General features: G+C 36.3%; 1 protein-coding gene and 1 pseudogene across 1 annotated transcript; both read right to left on the bottom strand.

The window, feature by feature from the left end:
• Window positions 1-11,522: 11,522 nt before the first annotated feature.
• On the bottom strand, window positions 11,523-12,071 carry LOC125877243 (uncharacterized). Its single transcript, XM_049558585.1, has one exon. The coding sequence runs from the start codon at window positions 12,069-12,071 to the stop codon at window positions 11,523-11,525; it is 549 nt and encodes a 182-aa protein (XP_049414542.1).
• An 867-nt stretch (window positions 12,072-12,938) lies between these two features.
• On the bottom strand, window positions 12,939-17,247 carry LOC125877242 (protein PHR1-LIKE 1-like; annotated as a pseudogene).
• Between the last annotated feature and the right edge of the window lie 636 nt (window positions 17,248-17,883).

Raw genomic sequence — 17,883 nt, 5'->3', positions numbered from 1 at the left:
CAGGTAGTTGATTTGTTCACGAAGGCATTGCATGGAGCTCGAGTAGATTACCTTTGTAACAAGCTGGGCATGATCAATATACATGCTCCAGCTTGAGGGGAAGTGTTACAGAATGTATATAGATATCTTTCTTGATATTGTACAAAGCTATAGATAGATAGCATATCTTTAGGATTTCCTCTTTATTTCTTTCCTTAGTTAGCTTCTACTATTATTGTATTTATGCATGTTTACCTATTGAATAAGATACAAGTTATTCTCTCCAATTCCTTGCACAGTTCTCTGATGATTTCATCATCAGATTTGGATTCATTGATATCCTCCTTAATACATTCCATAAAAGTTTCAGAGTCTCCACATCTAATGGTATTCGAGTGTTCTCGGCTTCAAATTGATAGTTATTGTACTCAGCTAAGTTATAATCAAGAGGATTTGGTTCAAGGTCCACTATGCCTCCATCAACTTTTCCTTGTGAGCCTGCTTGACTTGAGATACCGGGATCAATTCCTTGAATTCCTATCTTTTTCGGTCTTTCAGCTGAATTTCTCAGAATTTTCTCAATATTTATTTCCGGCATCTCACTATTGCCACTTACCTTACTGTAGAAAATTTCTCCATTGCTTGATACTTGTTGCAATTCCCCTTCTAGTTTGGTACTGGTAGGTATAGTAATTTTGTTTCCAAATTTCCTCTTGCCTCTGGTGAGGGATAAAACCTCTTCCTTGTTGATATTTACCATATTCTCAATTTCACTTTGGATCTGTGCTTCAACTTGTTTTGATTTGGATTCAGGGAAATGTCTTGAGCTTCTCACCTTTATCTTTCCTTGTTGGTGGTTGTGTTTCCTTTTTTTTTCTTTCTACCTAAGCCTTTTCCCATCTGGACATTTCGATAGGGACCTTGGACTGGCCTTCGTGAATCTTTTGGGAGTGAGTAGCTTTATTTCCTTGAGCAATTTCCATATTTTCATATTCTTCACTAACTTGCAATTGATTAAATCTGTTGCTATGATTGTCATTCATCGTGTTGCTAGGGAGTTTCCTTTCTCCTATTTTGATACCTTTATTGTTGCTTCCAGAGTTATTCTTTCTTCTTTCAACCTGGTTCCAACCATCGTGAAAGCTCTTTGAAGAACTAGCTACAACTTTATAATCCTCTGAATTCCCTAAAATCCCATTGTTAGAGGTTGTTTGTTGGTAGCTAGTTTTCTTATGAGTATTTGTGAGATTATTGTTGCTTGTCATATTTTTGTTGTGTTGAGAGTGTTGCATGTTCTTTCTCTGCCTCCCTGCATCCTTAGATACATCTTCATTCCTTATATGATTAGGTAGTTCCAGATGAAGAACTTTACAAGTTTCATTAAAGTGCCCTTGTATTTTGCAATGGAAACAGAAAAGAGGGATGGTTTCGTATTCTATCTTTTGGTTAAAAACCTCTATCTCCCCGGTTGAGTTCCTTATTTCCACTGCAACTTCACGAACAAGAGTTTTGATAAGGTCTATTTCAGTCCTCACCTTCGCCGTTGTTGGCCTAGTCTTTGAGAGGGTTGCTTTATCCATTACAATAGGTGTGCCTATAGGACATATAATTCTGCACAGCACAGCCCACTCGTAGAAGTGCCAAGAGAGGTCCGAAAGATTAATCCAAACCGAAGTTAGAGTAGTTTCTTCCTCCGGTTTTAATTTCGTAGTCTACTTTTGGATTTTCATGTTGTTATCCTCAGAGAGATTAATGAAGTTTTTCGAATTTATTATGTTGTAATCCTCCTCGTTATCAACATCTATGAAGATATGTTTAAGATCCTCCACCCCAATTTTCACTGAACATCTAAGAGGCACAAAAGTTTAACGAAATCAGCTCTAATTTTGTCTATTTTGAGGTCGGGTTTTTGAAAATTTACCTACAAATGTCCATTTGCAGGTGGTCGCTAATAACTCTTGTTCCTCTTTGGTGAAGATGACCACAGGCTTACCGTCGACAAACTCATGTTGCCTTGGGGGGAGCTTGATCTTTCCCTTAATTTGAGACATGGAGTTTTGGTTTAGGGCACCTGCATAAGAGGTATTTGCCCCCTTCATTAAATTGTTATGTTGAGTTTTCTCGATGATGGTTTGGGTAAGGATGGGAGGTTGTAGGGATTTTTTTAGGTCTGGTGGGTCTGGTGGAATTGTGTGAGGGGGAGCACAGAAGCCAGTGGAGAGGCTCATGATGCCTCAAGCGCGAGATGGTGGCGAAATGCGGTGAGATATAGTCGTTGTCGGCCAAAGTTAGCCCAACTCACTAAGGAACTTAACTGCATGGTAGGCTTATTTCCTAACTTCTGTATCCTCCAGGATCTCTCCACTGGTCAGGTGAAGGTGATTTGTAAGGAGGATCATGGACTCTACATACTACAAAGAGGATCACATCAAGGACCACATCAAGCTCCAAAGAAGCTAATCAATAATAGTAGTAGAAGTTTTACTATTGATGAGTCTATGTCCAATTCTATGTCTAAGTCTGAAACTACTGATAGCACAAGAGGTTAGGTCATGCACCTATTGCTGTAATAAAAAGAAATGAGTCTCTTAGCTTGTTACAAAACAAGGATCACACTCATTGTACAATGTGTCCTTTAGCAAAGCACACAAAACTTCCTTTTTATGTAAGCACTAAGATGTCCAAATTTGCCTTTAAATTGCTACATTGTGATATCTGGGACCATATAGAGTACCCACTCATAATGGAAAAAGATTTTTTGTGACTATTGTAGATGATTACAGCTGGTACACTTAGGTTTTCTTGATTGCATCTAAGGCTGACATTGTTGTTGTTCTCAAACAATTTCTCACACAAGTTGAAAATGTGTTCTCTACTAAAGTTAAGGTCCTAAGAACTAATAATGGCTTTTAGTTTTTTAGTCATGAGATTAAAACATTAGTGTATGAACTGGTATTATTCATCAAACCACTTGTGTGTACACCCTAAAGGACAATGGGGTGGCTGAGAGAAAACATAGGACCATATTGAATGTTGCCAGGAATATCAGGTTCCAAACTTGTATTCCACTTAAGTTTTGGGGTGAGTGTGTGTCTACAACTGTTTATATTCTGAATAGGCTTCTTTCCAAAGTCCTTGATTTCAAGTCCTCATTTGAAAAACTATACCTCCATCCTCATTTCTTATCTCATATCAAAGTATTTGGGTGTTTGTGTTATGCTGCCTGTCCAAAGTCTTGGATAAGTTTGCCTCTAAAGCAATTCATGTTGTCTTCATGGGGTATTCTTTAACTCAAAAGGGTTACATTTTATATGATATTCATGCTCACTCCTTCTTTGTGAGCAGACATGTAGTATTTCATGGACATCTATATCCATTGAAAGATCTCCAAGCATCTTCTAATCCCATATTTCCAGTCCTAGAAGCAGTACTAACAGATACTGACCCTTTGGGTGAAGCCTCTATCACTTTAACCTCCGCCACAACTGAGGCTTCTGAGATAAGCTCAGTTGTGCCATTTCCACTCATTTATACAGGGCCTACTCCAGACGTGTCCACTGCAATTGAACCAGCCGAAAGATCAACTAGACAAAGTAAACCCCTTATATGGCTGCAGGACTTTGTCACTACATCCAAAGGCAATGCATGTGCCTACCCTATTACTAATCAGCTCTCTTACTCTCATTTGTCACAAGCTTACTACCAGGTTTTGAAGGCCTACTCAGCTGTCTATGAACCTGCATCATTTCATGAAGTTGCTTTTAACCCTGCATGGGTAAAAGCTATGGCACTGGAAATAGCAGCATTAGAAAGTAATAAGACATGGAGCATAGTTTATCTCCCACTTGGAAAAAAACCTATTGGTTGTAGATGGATTTATAAAATCAAGTATCTCTCCTCAGGGGCAATAGAAAGATACAAAGCAAGGTTGGTTGCAAAGGGATTCAGTCAGAAAGAAGGCATTGATTTTGGTGAAACTTTAGTCCTGTGGCTAAGATGGTTACAGGTCAGTGATGGCTCTTGCAGCCTCTAGGGGTTGGTACATCTATCAGATGGATGTCCACAATGCTTTCCTCAATGGTGATCTACTAGAGGAGGTGTACATGACTATTCCTAGTGGTTTTTCTAGACAAGGGGAGACTCACAAGGTCTGCAAACTCCACAAGTTTCCATATGAACTCAAGCAGGCACCAAGGCAATGGAACATGAAGCTAACAGAAGCATTAGTAGATATGGGGTTCAAACAGAGTCACTATGATTACTCTTTGTTCACGAGGTTGGTTGGCTGTGACACAGTGATAGTACTAGTGTATGTGGATGATCTTCTAGTTACTGGAAGTAATCAGAAGCTCTTGTGTAACACCAGACAGGAGATCCAAAAGAAATTCATGATGAAGGACCTAGGTGAACTAAAGTTCTTTTTGGGAATTGAGTTTTCTAGGTCCAACAAAGGCATACTCATGTCTCAAAGAAAGTATGCATTATAGTTAATATCTGAGTCTGGGCTAGGGGGAGCAAAGCCAGCTTGCACACCACTTGAGATGAATCAGAAACTCACTTCTGTGCAGTATGATGAACACATTAATAATGGAATTCCTGAAGGTGATACCATTCTCATAGACATTACAAAGTACCAAAGACTGGCAGGGAAGATTTTTTACCTTACCATGACTAGACCTGATGTTGCATTCTCTGTACAAGTGTTGAGTCAATTCATGCATTTCCCTAAAAAGTCACACATGGAGGCAGCTTTAAGAGTGGCGAGGTACATTAAAGAGGCACTTGGTTTAGGCTTGTTAATGCCAGCAGAAGACACCAGTAAACTAACAGGCTACTGTGATTCTGACTGGGGAGCATGTGTGGAAACTAGAAGGTCAGTTACAGGTTATGCAATAAAGTTTGGAGAAGGCCTTGTCTCTTGGAAGTCAAAGAAGCAAGAGACTGTGTCAAGGAGTTCAGCAAAAGCAGAGTTCAGAAGTATGGCTGCATATGCAGCTGAAATAACCTGGTTGGTAGGACTTTACAAGATTTAGGTGTCAAGATAAACCTACCTGTGAGAATGATATGTGATAGTAAGGCAGCTATTCAAATTTCTGCCAATCCTATCTTCCATGAAAGAACAAAACATTTTGACATTGATTGTCACACTATTAGAGAAAGAATATGTCAAGGGATGTTGAAAACTGAGCATATAAATACTAAACACCAGCTTGCAGATGTGCTCACTAAAGGTCTAGGAAAGGTACAACACAATATGTTAGTGAGTCATCTTGGAATGAAGAATGTGTTTCAACCATAAGCTTGAGGGGGAGTGTTGATCAATGAAGTTCACTGTACAAGCCATATGGTGTGAATCAGTTAGTTTGTTAGACAATGTCCAGCTGTACACAGTTAGTTAGTTAATTGAATGTGTATAAGCTGAACTATAAATAGTCGGCTACATGAATGTAATAGTTAGCTGAGCCAATTCAATGTAACAGTAAATTTTGTGTTCTCTCAAAATATTTTCTCCTCTCTTCTCTTCTTCTCATCTATTTCTTCTGCAAGTTAGCAATGCATTAATCTCCATTAATGGAGCTTATATATATATATATATATATATATTCGACCAAATAAAAATAACTTGTCATTACGATGAATATCCAAAATTCAAAAAGAAATAATATTAATAGAGATAATAATATTTTTGTTCCCTCGATTATTGGTAAACTTTGATTTTACTTCTTGTGATATTCAATAAAGCATACTTTATCGTTAATCAATTAAACAAGTTTATATTTAATAAATTTTGATTTTAGTTATTGCATTGTATTGTCAATTCATTTTTATGTAACAAGGAAAACTGTCAATTCATTTGTTGCAATCGTATTGCTATCTTATTTTTTCTGCTCATCTTGTCCTTACTTATTATTTAATAATTCTATTTTATCGTTCACTATACTAGCATCTTGGAAAAGAAGAGAAAACAATATATTTTGCTGAAGTGATTTTCTTTATTCACAATCTGATATATATACAGCTTGATACAAATCAATCTAGCCTAGCTTTAGGTAAGAAACCATGATCCCTAATTAATGGGATTTGATCTACTAATATGGAAACTAAATATACAAGAATATATGTACAAGATATGCATTTCTCAACACTGCCCCTCAAGTTGGAGAGTGAATATCATGAAATCCCAACTTGTTGCGCAATGTTATAAATTGATCTTTTCCCAAAGCCTTTGTAAAGATGTCTGCTAATTGAAAGAGCATAGGAACATATGAAGGACTTCTCAACTTTGCTTACAACATTTCTCGAACTATGTGATAGTCTATTTCAATATGTTTTGTTTGCTCATGAAAGACTGAATTCGCTGCAATATGTAAGGCAGTTTGATTGTCACAAAATAGTTTTGCAGGGGTTACATTTGAGACCCTTTAAGTCTTGAAGTATATAGCTTAACCATGTAAGTTCTAAACAAGTGTTCAACATAGCTCGATACTCTACCTCTGCTGATGATCTAGAAACAACTAATTGATTCTTTGATTTCCATGAGATAAGTGAATTTCCAAGAAAAATCATGATGTTTGCGTAATCAACGACACAACTTCCGATGCAAGTGCCTACGATCGTGCAATAGTATAATAACCCAACCAAGGGTTGGGGTCGAGTCCCAAGGGAGTGGTTTCGAGAATTAATAGAAAAATAAAATTCAGTTCTAACTAGTCGTAGCTAAAGACATTAACGATTAAAAATAGTGTAAGTTAAAGGGGGACACAAAAGTGTCAAATATTTATTTGGGGATTTTGTCACAAGTATAGCAAAAACAATAGAAATAACAAAGAAATCTATGAATGAGAGGGGATTTTTGGGATGTGACCGGAATACGGGTTAATCTAAATTATTGGGTACATGCTTTCAATAGAAAATTTGTAGAGTAATAGAGACTAGGCTAAGCTATATGTGGGAATAAATTCTCTCTCGAGCAACTTACCCCATTTCAGATGGGTTCTTCTCGGACACCCATTTGCCGCATGAAGACCAGCCTACGCCTTACCCCATTCACTCTCTCAAGCTGAGTGTTAGGATATGGGACTAGGGTTCACCTTCTCGGGTTGAACCTCATGTCGACCCACTCCTTAGGCCATCAGTCAAGCGGTCTTTGTTTCACGACCTTTCTCTCGAGCAAGCCGAAAATACATGGGTGGTTTTGTATTTGCAACTACAAACCCATTAAATTAAACCACAACCACTAGGTGAAATCACCATTAAAATACATCTATCCTATCAGCAAGCAAGACTAAACAACAATCTTAACCCATATTTGCTAAATCACACCCCAAGAATTGAGGTTTTTAGCCACACATCAAGAGATAGAAATTTATACCTAAATGATCTTGCATTCAAATGGGTATGAAGATTTAAGTCTTGTTACAGGCCAAGAATGAAGAATCCAAGAGACCCAAGTCCAAATCCTTGGAGATGAAACCCTCTTCTTCTTCAAGTTTCAAAATTCTGTCAAACTCAGAGCAAAAATAAATAGTACAAAAATTATATTAATTGTTTCACACTAAAAATCTCTTACTTAAAATCTATAACTCTCAACGAGTATTTATAGTTTTCAAAAATCTGTGCTGCAGCAGATCATTCGGCGACATTAGTCGGAATCGCCGATCAACTCGGCGATTCGCCCTTTGGGGTAGTTCATCGCCGTCTTGCACCATCCTTCGGCATCGTCGTGCTCTGGGTCATTGGGCTACATAGTACTGCTTCGGAAACTTCTCGGCGATGCACCGACTGCTCCCTTTTTCCACCAACTTGATCCTTTCCTTCAGGCTCAGCACACTGGAACAAAAGGAGAAGTGAGACCCTTCGGCGACTCACCAAGTGGACTCAGCGATCCTCAGGCCTTCATTTTCTTGTTCTTTTCAGCCTTTTTGTTCCTTTTTGTGCCTAAGTGTCCATGCTTACACTAAAACTTCAAATACCTGAAACTTAAGTGTTTTCATCAGATATTTAGACTAAATAAGCATTTGAGGACATTATTTCTATTAAAATAAAGCCCTAAATGAGTCTAATTTGTGGACTCATCAAATCACTAAATCAAAAATGATCTTTAGCGGTAACTAATTAGCAATTGTCGATAAATATATATTTTTAGCGGCAATTAGCACTCTTTGTATATGTCTCTAAAGGCTTTAGTGACATTGGATCTAATGACACTTAACTAATGCTGGTAAAGACTTTAGCACTCTTTATTAATGTGTTTATTTATTGCCGATAAAAGTTATTTTTGTTGTAGTGAATACAGTATCATGTGACAGACCTTCTTGTGGCTCGATAACTACCCCAATCTGAATCACAAAAGGCCCTTAAAATAAGATTGTTTGTGGAAGGAAATAACAAACCTTGACCTAGAGTACCCTTGATATATTTGAGAATTCGCACAACAGCATCCCAATGAGGTTTTCTGGGCTCATGCATAAATTGGCTAAGTGTTCGAACAGAATTGACAATGTCAGGCCTTGTGACAGTAAGATAAATCAATCTACCAACTAGTCTTCTGTATTTTGTTGGATCATTCAGTATTATTCCATCTGTAAAAGCTAGCTTCAAATTTTGTTCTATTGGAAACTTTTCAGGCCTTGCTCCTAAGATTCCTGAATCTCACAAAATTTCTATTGCATATTTCTCCGAGGCATAGAGATGCCCTTCTTTGAACGAGAAAACTCAATACCTAAAAAATACTTCAACTCTCCAAGATCTTTAATGAGGAAGCGTTTGAGAAGAAACCTTTTGATGCATTCAATTTCTTGAAGATCATTTCCTGTGAGAAGTATGTAGTCAACATAGATAAGTATTGTAGTGAATGATGAACCTTTCGTCTTGGTGAAAAGGGAATAATCAGCCTTTGATTGTTGAAAACCAGCTTTTTACAAATAGCTTCTGAAAATGTGAGAAACCAATTTATCGATGCTTGCTAAAGGCCATATAAAGATTTGTGAAGCCGACATACAGTGTTCTCCCCCTGTCGGTGCAGACCTGGTGGAGGTTCCATGTACACCTCTTCATGTAGGGCTCCGTGAAGAAAAGCATTTTGGACATTCAATTGATAAGCGAACCAATTTCTAGCAAAATGAACTGTAGGTATACAACGAAGTGTCGTGAGTTTTGTTGTAGGAGAAAAAGTTTCTTGATAGTCGATTCCCTCAATCTGAGTATATCCCTTTGCAACAAGACGAGCCTTATTACGCTCAATCGTTCCATCTAATTTGTATTTTATTTTATACCCATTTGCATCCAATGGGTTTCTGACCAATAGGGTGTGGAACTAAGCTCCAAGTCTTGTTATCTTTTAATGCTTCTAATTCAACATTCATGGCTTGTCGCCAATGTGGATCAAGAACAGCCTGAGCATATGATGAAGGTTCTGTGTGACCTATAATGTCAGCTAGAAAATGCAATGTGCTGAAGATATACGAGAGTAAGAAAGATAATGAGAAAGAGGATATCGAGTACCTAATGTTGGACTTGGCATAGCAGAAGATTGATTGGCTTGAGCTAGCAATATGTAGTCTTTATGCCATTCAGGAGTTTTTTTAGACGAGCAAATTGTCTTAAAAGAGGAGATGAAGGAACCACATCCTCTGAAGTGACTGGAATAGATTCAAGGTTTTCATCAGACGTTGGATTTTGAACGAGTTGGTTGGGATTGGCAAGATTGTCATCTGTTGTATTTTCAGATTGGGTGGGATTGCTGGAAATAATTTCAGATTGGGTAGGAATACTAGAAAAAATATCTGATTGAGTAGAATTGCTAAAGATGTCCTCCGTAATTCTAGGTTCATGAGATTCTACTCTCTCGATAGATAGAGGTTGAGAAGATGAGATATCTTTTATGATAGATGGTGAAGAGGACCAATTGTCAAATATACTAGAAGAGGATTGAGGTGATAATGAGGTTGAAGTTGGTGTAACTGAACTAAAAGGGAAGATAGTTTCAGAAAATTTGACATCACGACTTATAAAAAATTATTTGGTTTCCAAATCATAAAGCTTATAACCTTTTTTACCAGTACGATAACCAACAAAGATGGAGTGTTTGTCTCGAGAATCAAACTTTTTTTTATGTTTAACAACACTAGCATCACAAACAACCAAAAACCTTTAGGTGACTAAGGGATGGTGATTTATGATATAGCAATTCATAAGGAGACTTAAAATGTAACAATGAAGTTGGTAATCGGTTAATAATATATACAGCAGTCAAAACACATTCACCTTAAAATGTGATTGGCAAGTGAGCTTGAAAACGTAAAGCTCGTGCAACATTTAAAATATGACGATGCTTGCGTTCAACTACCCCATTTTGTTGTGGAGTGAAAACATAAGTTCATTGGTATTCAATTCCATGAGAGTGAAAAAAAAATTATTGGTTCAAATTATTTTCCATTGTCTGTCCTAATTTTCTTAACTGAAGCATGACATTGGTTTTTAGTAAATGATATAAAAGATTGCATAATATGAGAAGTTTCGGACTTGTATTTCATAAGAAATAACCAAGTACATCTTGTAAAATCATCTACGATAGTAAGAAAAAAAGAGCCCCTGAATCAGTAGGTACTCAATGTGGACCCCAAACATCGCAATATAATAAGTCAAATGGAGAACGAGTAGATATGTTACTCAACAGAAATGCAAGTCGTGTCTGTTTAGCCAAAGGACAAACATCACAATTATTAGCAAAGGAAACATTACGAGAAGGTAATAGTGGATCAATTAATCTAAGGCGAGAATGTGATGGGTGTCCTAGACTCATGTGCCATAAATCTCTTGGTTGTGAAACTTGATGAGAAATGGGTGGTTTCTGAACTGGTGTCATGTAATAGAGACCAGCATGATGTTTACCCGAGCCAATCATCTTCCCCGTAGCCAAGTCTTGTAATACAAAAAAAAGTGGGAAACATAAGGGCATAACAATTAAAGTCATTACTAAGTTTGCTAACAGACATTAAATTTAAACGAAAAAAGGGAACATGTAAAACATGGTTTAAGGTATTATCTGAGTTAAAAGGTATTGTTCCAGTGGAATGAATTGATACTGGTGACCCATTGGGTAAATTGACAATGGGTATAGATGGAGCTTTTGTTTGAGTGAAGAATGTGGAATCGGAAGTAATGTGATCAGTTGCTCCACTGTCCAAGATCCATGGCCTAGTGAATGCAGAATTAATTGAAACATTATGAAAAAGTTGCATTTGTATAGGCGTCGCTATTACTGGCAGAACTATTATTTTGCGTGAACAAACTTACTGCCCGAGCAATCTGTCGAAGTTGTTCTGCTGAAAATCCATGTGAACCATTGGTATCTTGCGAGTGAATCTCATTCTTAGATTGGTGAGTGTATATTATATTAGCGACATGAGAAGGATTACCCTGAGATCCACGTTGTTGTCGATTATTTTGGCTTCCTGAGCTGTTGGGAGACCAAGTGCCATTTTGAAACTTACATTTATCCTCTGTATGACCTTTTCTATTGCAATGCTTGCAATGAAATTTTAGAGTGCGTTAATTCTCAATTGTGTGTCCTTCTCGATTGCAATGCTCACAATGTTATCCTTGGATTTGTTGAAAAAACTATTGGTACGCCTTTGAACTGCAGCCGCAATAGAGAAACTTTCTATTGATTTCAACGTCATTTGTCTCTGTGTTTCCTCTTGAATAACAAGTGAATATGCTTGGCGTACATTAGGTAGGGGAGACATCATGAGAATATTAGATCGAACAACATTATAGATATCATTAACACCCATTAGAAATTGCATTACACGGTCTTCTTCAATTTGATCGGTGTGTGCTTTAATTTGATTGCAAGAGGGAAATGTTCGAAATGTATCTAACTCATCCCAAAGACCTTTGAGTTTTGTGAAATAGGAAGAAATATTCATGTTACCTTGTGAGAGTGAAGCTAATGATTTTTGAATCTGATATATTGTTGGTGCATTCTTTTGAGAAAATTGATCTTTAAGATCCTGCCATACTTTGTGAGCCGTCTTGGCATGGATGACTCCTTTACATGATCCGATTCCACCGAGTGAGCAAGTCATGATAAAATCATATTATTGCATTGATTCCACAATGCATACTATGTTGGCTTATCTATTTCCGACGGCGGTTCAATTGATCCATCGATAAAAGATAGTTTGTTTTTGGTTGTGAGAGAATGTATCATTGATTTGCTCCAGGATAGATAATTGATCCCATTCAACTTGATTGGAACGAGCATGAGGCTGGGATGATCTGAATGTTGAAGAAAATATGGATTTGATTAATTCATATTGTTACTCTTATTGCTAGTGTTTGGACTTTTGGAATGAAAGCTCTAATACCATCTTGGAAAAGAAGAGAAAACAATATATTTTGCTGAAGTGAACGGCTTGATACAAATCAATCTAGCCTAGCTTTAGGTAAGAAATCGTGATCCCCAATCAATGGGATTTGATCTACTAATATGGAAACTAAATATACAAGAATATATGTACAAGATATGTATTTCTCAACATAGCGCTAAACCATATCAAACTTTTTCTTTGTAATATTGTAAGCTTAATTATTCTTCAAATTGATATTATGTGGCAGTGTGAACACAACAAAAAATAATAAAATTTATCCAAACGTTATATTTATCAAAATAATAAGAATAATATGATACATACATTATAAAACAATACGTTAGGACAGTCCAAATTAAACAAGTTGTAAGTATCATACTAGAACTTCTTTGCATATTGATCTCTGAGCTTAATTACTTCTTTGCTGGTCCTGCATGTTTCTCAACATTGTATTAAATATTAATGAGCTACTCAAATCCAATAGGAACCAAAAAAAAAAAAAAAAGTGGGGAGGAGAACATGAAAAATGACAACAACAAATGAAACCCTACAATTAATTTTGCCAAAAATAATTGGATGTTCTTAATTAGTTATAGTAGCAACTTGCCTTTACGAGTACTTCTAGTGGTGCTCATGATGTCTTTACTCTGTCTGTACTTCTGAAAAATAGAATGAACTCAAATATATCAAGAAGTGTTAAGCAATGAAACAATATATATATATATATATATGAAAAAGAAAAAGGAATTGCCCTATTTAATTTAACATAATATAATTTTTGGAGGGTTCAATTATCTTAAAAAGGACATTTTTCTATTCAAATTTGTAAGCGGTCATAGAAACAATTTCCTCATTCATCATCATCTGAACCCCTCTGCCCTCTTAGATTTTCCTTCATTTATATAGAGTCGGATCCAAAATTTAAAGATTTCAAATATCACATTACTTTGAACATAGACACGTCACTATAGAAAAATCACTAATTTTTTAACGAACGTCGGAATTTGTCTCGTTGGTAAAGGATTTGCGTTAGAAAATCCATTGAAAAAGTTACAGACTAGACAAATTTCGATGGATTCCGTCAAGGATGTGACACCTAGAACTTCCAAATAGGCAAACGCTTGGTTGGTTGAGGTAGATTAGGCCTTATCGGACCTTAATAGATCTGCCCCGTGCCTTCTTTAATCTACAAGTAGGACTAAAATTAGGGCGGCTTTCTACGGGTAAGTTAGTTGTCTTAAGGTTTCATTTGAATTTGGCTTTAGATCACTAATATATTTGAGCCGCCTTTGGGTGGATCCACCCCTCCATGAATAATGTTGATTTAAAATTAAAAATGCTTATAACACATGCATTTTTTTAATTTTTTTTTTTTTTTTTTGTAAACACATGCATGAATTACCTGGAGATGGCTTTTGATATGGTCTGGTGTGATATCTTCATCATCCATAAGTTTCACTATATTCTTCGGTGTTGCTTCTGCTCATTACAACATATACGTTAATATTTTAAATTTTGAATCTATCTTTGTGTATATATTTATGGTGGTATATAGTAAGACGACGAACCATAAGGACCTCCTAACTCATTCACAGCTTTAACAAAGAGCTCATGGAGTTCCACGGTCCATCTAAACCTTGGCTTTCTGTTCAAGTCATGACATGACACAACTTTTTCAGATGACGTTTCTCCCTTGTACTTCTTGCTATTTTCCGGCATATTATATTTCTCCGAATTCCTGCAATCCATATTGAAATTGAATACAAAATCAAATTTTAAAAAACTATAGAATAGTGAATAATTACCTTCACGAAATCAATTTTTAGTCTCACAATCTTCTGTTATGTTACCCGATGAAATGTAGATCGAAGTCAAAACCTTATGTACAGGTGAAGTTACTATATTTGGCACGAAATTTTTTGGAAAAAATTCTCTTTTAATCATTGATAGCTAAGTGAACCTTGCATGCACCCTAGAGGTGAAATAAATAGATGGATTCCCCTACTCGTAATAAGACAAAACATTAATACCATGATCTATAATTATTTTTGATATTTCACATATTTTGCATAAACATAAAATTTTGAATTCGCTAATATTATTTCGAGCCAATCTATTATATTAGGACTTAGGAGTTTTTTTTTTCTTAAATAAAAACCAACCTATGATTGCCGCGTCTTTTCATATATTCTGTTTTATAAATAATTCAACCTTGTAAAGCTTCCCATTTTCAAAAGTGTCATGATAACTCTATCACTTTCCTTTTGGGAATAACTTCTTCCTTTTTTGATAGGTGAGTTTTTTTTGTTTTTAAGTTTAAGTTATAGTATAAATCTTTATACTATTAGGGTCCTTTTGTTTGTGAATTAAATTATTTATGAATTATAATTTTTAGACTCATTTATTTCATTTGAGACGTGGGATAAAATAATCTCATGTATGATACGATATCATTGGATATTCGTTTGGCCAAACTTCTAAAATCAACTTATTTCAAAAGGTAATTTTATTAAAAATATTTTTTTTTAAAAAATCTTTTTAGTAAGAAATTGTATTTGACAAATAAATTTTAAAAGCACTTATGAGCAACATATAGTATTTGCCCAAACTTTTAAAAGTGGACGTTACGTATTTTGGGGTAAACGTTGTTTTTTTTTGCTTCTGAAAACCTACTCTATAGAAGCACTTAATTTCTCACAAAATTTTGGCAAAACATCTCATTTTTGGGAAATAATTAATACTTTTGATCTTTTAAAAGCTCCGCCAAACCAACTATGCTTGAGATAAATTTTGAATTGCATTTGATTGAATAAATAAATTTATACCATCAAATTAACTATAATATCAATTTTATCTCAATTTTAATTTTGAGATATATATCCACCTAAGTATAATTAGACCTAGTGTATCATGTTACCTACTTTTTAGATGCAATCGGCAAGTCATAATGTAGGTATTTGCCCTTTATAACAAGTAATTGAATTTTTTGTCTTTACTTTCTAGTTTGATTTTTAATTTTTTAATTTTGCTGTGTTGAGAATCTCTTCCAGATTCAAAATAATTTGTCTTTATGCTCTTTAACTAATCATTATTGCTTAATTCAAATATCTATCAAGATATTTTGATATATCACAGCTAATCTTTAATTTTTATATGATTTGTAAAAAAATTATTATATTAAATAGAAATAGCTAAGTTCTTGGACAAAATATAACAAAAATTAAAGTAATAAAGAATCCACTTAATTGATTTAATTTAATTTTTAATATTTTAAAAAATAACTTAATTAATTTAATATTCTTTTAGTAAAATTCGATCCAAATCGAATAGCAAACCCAATCTTTACTTTCTCAAAGTGCTCGTCCTTCTCATGAGTATCGAATATCCGTCCAATGTAAGATATTTTTTTCTCTCTCTTTGTAGTTTTGTAGCTTCAATTCCTAAAATAGTCACTTGCTCTATTTAAGTAAAAAAAATAAAATATTATTGATGGCTAGCCTTAAATTAATGGAAAGTTGAATTAAGAATATTATAGTATTACGAATTTAAGTTATATTAGTTATTTGTAGGATAATATACCATTATGTTAGATTTATTCATTATATCGGGTAGCTTGTCGTTATTTTCAATATTACAATTATCAATGAATGTTATTAACGATATCTTTTAAAATTATATTTTCTTATTTTTTTCTTATTTGCTTAGACAAAAAAAAAATTTAAAAATACTTCTCTAAAAAAATAAATTTCTTTAAAATGAAGAAAACGACTTTCTTATTGAAAGTAGATAAAACAAGTATGGTAGATAACATTATATTTATTATATTCTCCCCACTCAGTCAACGCCCCAAACTCCTACCCATTGATCATCCCATCCCCCCCACCCCCTACTCCTATAGTATTTTGTTAGCTACCTTAACTTGATGCATAACTTACTCACGAATCTTTCACGATCTTGTAAGCTCAAGTAAGCCCTTTACGACTAAGATCGCTAAGAGAATGAAAAGGAAGACTTAGAGAATTTGGAAGAATGCTTTGTATTAACTTGGAGAATGCTTTACACTTGGTTGCTTGCTTGATTTCAACTTTCTTGGGGCCTAGCAAATGAGGGGCACCTCTATTTATACTAACTCCTAGGGACTAAAGTACAATTTTAAATTACTTCCTAAGTCCCTAAACTATTTACACTTTGGTCCCTCCCTAGAATCTTCTACTAATTCTAGGAAATTCTAAAGCTTTCCAAGAAAATATCTAGTCCATCTTCTAGAATTCTCTACACATGCTAGAGAATTCTAAGGCATTCTTGGAAACTATCTAGGACCTTTCATTGCCTTCTAAGTTATTCTAGAGAATTCTAGGAAATTCTCTAGCCTTCTTGAATAATCTAAAGGTTCTAGAGTCTTCCGGAAACCTCTCCACAACTCTAGACCCTTCCGCCCCTATCCGGACGCCAAATTTAACTGTGATGTGGCGGGACGTGACACTCTCCCCTACCTATTGATGCGATGACCGCGTCGCATTGCCGTTACATCGTCATCCGAGCCTTATGCGTGCGCGACCAATAGTCCATTGACTCGATTAAGGCCCTTGCGCAACGCCTTTAACATCTTCCATATCATTTCTAGCTCGGTCTTCTGGCTCATCTACTTCTTAGGATGTGCGCGCCTCGGCAGCTTCTTTGGCATCACAGCATTGTTCCCTCTTAGAACCTTCTTCGAGTGTGGCGGCAGGGACCCTTTTGCACCATTGTCTTTCGAACTCACAATGGTGGTCGTATGCGTCGACTCCTTCTTCTTAGGGTTTTTCTCGAGCTGCATGGCCGTTAGGCGGACTTGTCCTTCCGTATTCGGCACCTTGACCATGGGCACCATACATGATCCTCCTTGCTTCATGACTAGAAGTCGCTGGAGGTAAGGGTCGATCACTGCGTATCACTGCTGGAAGAACTTCTGCCCAAGAATTATGTCAAAGAGATCTAAAGGAGCGAGAATGAAGTTGGCCTTACCTTGCCACTCGCCTAGCGTGATGCTCACTCCATGCGCGACTCCGTTCACAGGAGTCGGGGGTTCATTGACCGTCCTGAGTTGGGCGTTGCTTGAATTGTAACTCAGCCCCAACCTTGTTGCTGCCTTTTTGGTCATGAGATTGACCTCTGCACCCGTGTCGACCAAAGCACAAGCGGGTTTTCCATTGATCTTAAGGTCGACATACTGCGCTCCATATCCTCTTGGCTTCTCTGGCTGCTTCGTGATGGCTCCACATAGTCCTATCAAGCCCAACTGCGTCGTCCCTTCGCCTTGTCCTTGCTCCTGGGCGTCTTTCTCCTTTCGCTCTCATAGGATGGCACCAAGGCTCTTCAGTTCAGGGCACCTTGCATAACCATGCGGCCCGCCACATATGTAGCAGCCACCTTTGTTGGCAACCTCTATCTTCCTCTCCGTGTTGCCATGACGTCCAGACTTCTTGCCATCGGACTTATAGGTGTCATGCTTCTTGGGATGTGGCCGCTGCTCCTCGCCTTTTCCACG

This window comes from Solanum stenotomum, chromosome 9 (genome assembly GCF_019186545.1).
Source record: "Solanum stenotomum isolate F172 chromosome 9, ASM1918654v1, whole genome shotgun sequence".
NCBI lineage: Eukaryota > Viridiplantae > Streptophyta > Magnoliopsida > Solanales > Solanaceae > Solanum > Solanum stenotomum.
Note: the sequence above shows the minus strand (reverse complement) of the source record. Positions and strands in the feature narration are given on the sequence as shown.

Excerpts from the sequence above, each read along its gene's own strand:
- LOC125877243 (XM_049558585.1), bottom strand. The coding sequence starts at position 12,071 with ATGACTTGCTCACTCGGTGGAATCGGATCATGTAAAGGAGTCATCCAT.